We start from the raw sequence: 2,655 nt of genomic DNA, 5'->3' as shown, positions 1-2,655 counted from the left end.
GCCATGCTTAATAAATGTAAGCTTCCCATTAAGAATACAGTTTATAAATGAGTATGGTATTGACCAAGCCACAGCGTTAAAAAACTGCTTTGCCACCTAAAATTAGCCATCCACAATTACACACTCTTTTCTATCGTTAACAAAAGAGCAATTTGCTACAACAGAAATTTGGTTTCAGCAGACACAAAGAATTGTGCTATTTAAACCTGTTGCCCATCATGAATTTAAGTCTTCTTAAAAATAGCTTTAGTCACTTTTATTGGTATAAACACCTAAATTGAGATCTAACAGCAAATAAGGATTGTGCTTGTCCATAATAACCTTAGCTGTGAAATCTACTCAGACACAAGACATACAACCTTCCACATACACAAGTTATTTGTCAGCAAAGCAGAATGCTGCCATTCTGAAACAATTACATACAGTAAAGGTTTTCAATATTTTATTAAAGAAAACAGTCAAAATGTACAAGTATTACCCAGGTTTGTAGATAACTTCCTATAAAGGCAGTAAAATATGAATTTCAATCTAGGTTTTAAAAACTGCTATAGTTGCTTATTTTTAAAGTTGGTATTTTAAAATCACGTTTCACAAATAGTTCTGAAATATTACCAAATTAATAGTGCAACAAGAAAATTTGAAATTAGTTCTACACTGTTTGCATGTCAAGCAAAAGTTATAACTAACGGCTTCAAATACTCAAACCATTTGAGAATGAATGAACCCAACAGCTCCCACCAAAACTGACTTCTGACCACATTAGGAACGTCCTCTTCATGTTCTTCACTTAAAATCAAATAATAATAAAACAACACCTCTTGAGGTCATCAAAAATAACTTTAGTATAAAATTGTCTTGGCCCTTATCAAATATTACATGAGTAAAATTGTTAAGCCTTTATCAAAACAGACAGGAATAGGGAAACAAAAAAAATGTCATGGCCTTAATCCGTATCTGTTGGAATCATGTTTAGAAAGGTTAGAAGCAAGACCAGAAACTCGGAGCCCTGTTTTGTTTTTAAAAACCACACAATCACAAAGAAAAAAACAGCTTCTTACTGCCTAAGGTTTGGGGGTGTTCTGCTCAAGTACCTGTTCCCATAGACAGCAACCTGTTATGTTCTGAAGAGAGCATACGCAAAATATAGAAAAATAAATAAAATAGCTTCTTACAGCCTAAGGTTTGGGTGCTGGGTGGTGGTTTAGTATGTCCCCCACAGGTCACACTCTCTTGAGCTCATATGCAGAAACATGGAAATTTATATCCATCTTTCTTTTTTTAGAAAGAGAAAAGTCCCCCTACATCCCAAAGCTCTTGAGATCGCAAAGGATGGTGCCCTGGGTGCTCTGGATGCTTTGGCAGCATGGGAAGTGGGCTCGGAGACAGACCCTGAGCTCCTTGTTGAAGATGAAGCAGAGGATCGGGTTGACCCCTGCCTGGGCAAACGTCATCCAGACGGAGGTGGTCAGGTACACCTGGGGGATGGAGCTGGCCTTTATGAAGACCCGCAGGTAGCAGGCCACAATGTAGGGGGACCAGAGCAGCAGGAAGAGCAAGGTGATCATGTAGAACATCTTGCAGAGCCTTTTCTCCATCTTAAACTCCTCCAGCACCAGCAGCCTCTTGATCTGGCTGTGGGTGGCCTGCCTTATGCCCACGAGGGTGGGCGGCGTGGGCCCCCTGCCAAAGCCAGCCGTCCAGTTCGCAGCCGCTTGGCCGGTGGCTCCCGGCCCGTGGAAGGTCCAGTTCTGGCTGATGGCCGGTACCAGCTGGGCCGGCTTCATCTTGCGGTGGCCGTGGATGAAGAAGAGCAGCTTGATGTAGACCAGGTGGGTGGCGGCGATGACGGCCGCCAGCATGAGCATGAAGCCCAGCGTGTCGTTGGCCTTGACGTAGCGGTGCTCGAAGATGCACTGTTCCTCCTCCCGGATGAACTTGTAGGTACCCACGTCAAAGACGGGGGGAAAGGCCATGGCCATGGAGAGGGTCCACACCATGCACACCACAGCCAGGCAGGTCCAGCCCGTCATGCGCTTGGCGTAGAAGCGGTGGTGGGCGATGGCCATGTAGCGCGTGACCCCCACGCAGAAGAGCAGGAAGGCGGCGTGGAAGCAGAAGAGCACGGCCAGGAAGGCCAGCACCTTGCAGCTGAGGGGCCCGTGGGGCCAGGCGGCCCCGCTGCGCACCGACAGCATGACGAAGGGGAAGCAGGCGAGCGAGCGGAGCCCGTCGGCCAGGCAGAGGTCCAGCAGCAGGTAGTAGGGCGCGCGGTGCAGGTGCCGGTCCTTGAGGATGAGCCAGGCGAAGAGCACGTTCCCGGCCAGGCTGACGCAGAGGATCAGCCCCAGCGTGGCGAGCTTCAGCCCGGAGGCGCTCAGCAGGCCGCCGGCGTTGGGCAGGTGCGGGCTGCTGCTGCTCCCCAGCTCGCTGCTGTTCGCCATCGGGTCCTTCCTCCTCCTCCTCCTCCTCCGCCGCCCCGGGGGCATCGGGGATGCGCTGGGGGGGAGCGCGGGGCGCGGAGCGCAGCGGAGCCTCCCCTTACCGCCGGCGGCTGCTCCTCCGCGCCGGGCGAGGGGCCGGACGAGCCTGCGCACAGCGGCGGCGGCGGCTCTGCCCAGCTCCCGCCGAGGACAATGGGGTAAATCCCCCTCCCTC

At 50.5% G+C, this 2,655-nt stretch overlaps 1 protein-coding gene across 1 annotated transcript; it reads right to left on the bottom strand.

Annotated features, from left to right (window-relative positions):
- Positions 1-243: 243 nt before the first annotated feature.
- On the bottom strand, positions 244-2,441 carry GPR27 (G protein-coupled receptor 27). Its single transcript, XM_039695408.1, has one exon. It carries the CDS (start codon positions 2,439-2,441, stop codon positions 1,299-1,301), a length of 1,143 nt encoding a protein of 380 aa, XP_039551342.1. The 3' UTR covers positions 244-1,298.
- Positions 2,442-2,655: the final 214 nt, after the last annotated feature.

Source organism: Passer montanus, unplaced genomic scaffold, assembly GCF_014805655.1.
Source record: "Passer montanus isolate IOZ18808 unplaced genomic scaffold, ASM1480565v1 scaffold9, whole genome shotgun sequence".
Taxonomy (NCBI): Eukaryota; Metazoa; Chordata; class Aves; order Passeriformes; family Passeridae; genus Passer; species Passer montanus.
This window is presented reverse-complemented; position numbering and strand designations above follow the sequence as displayed.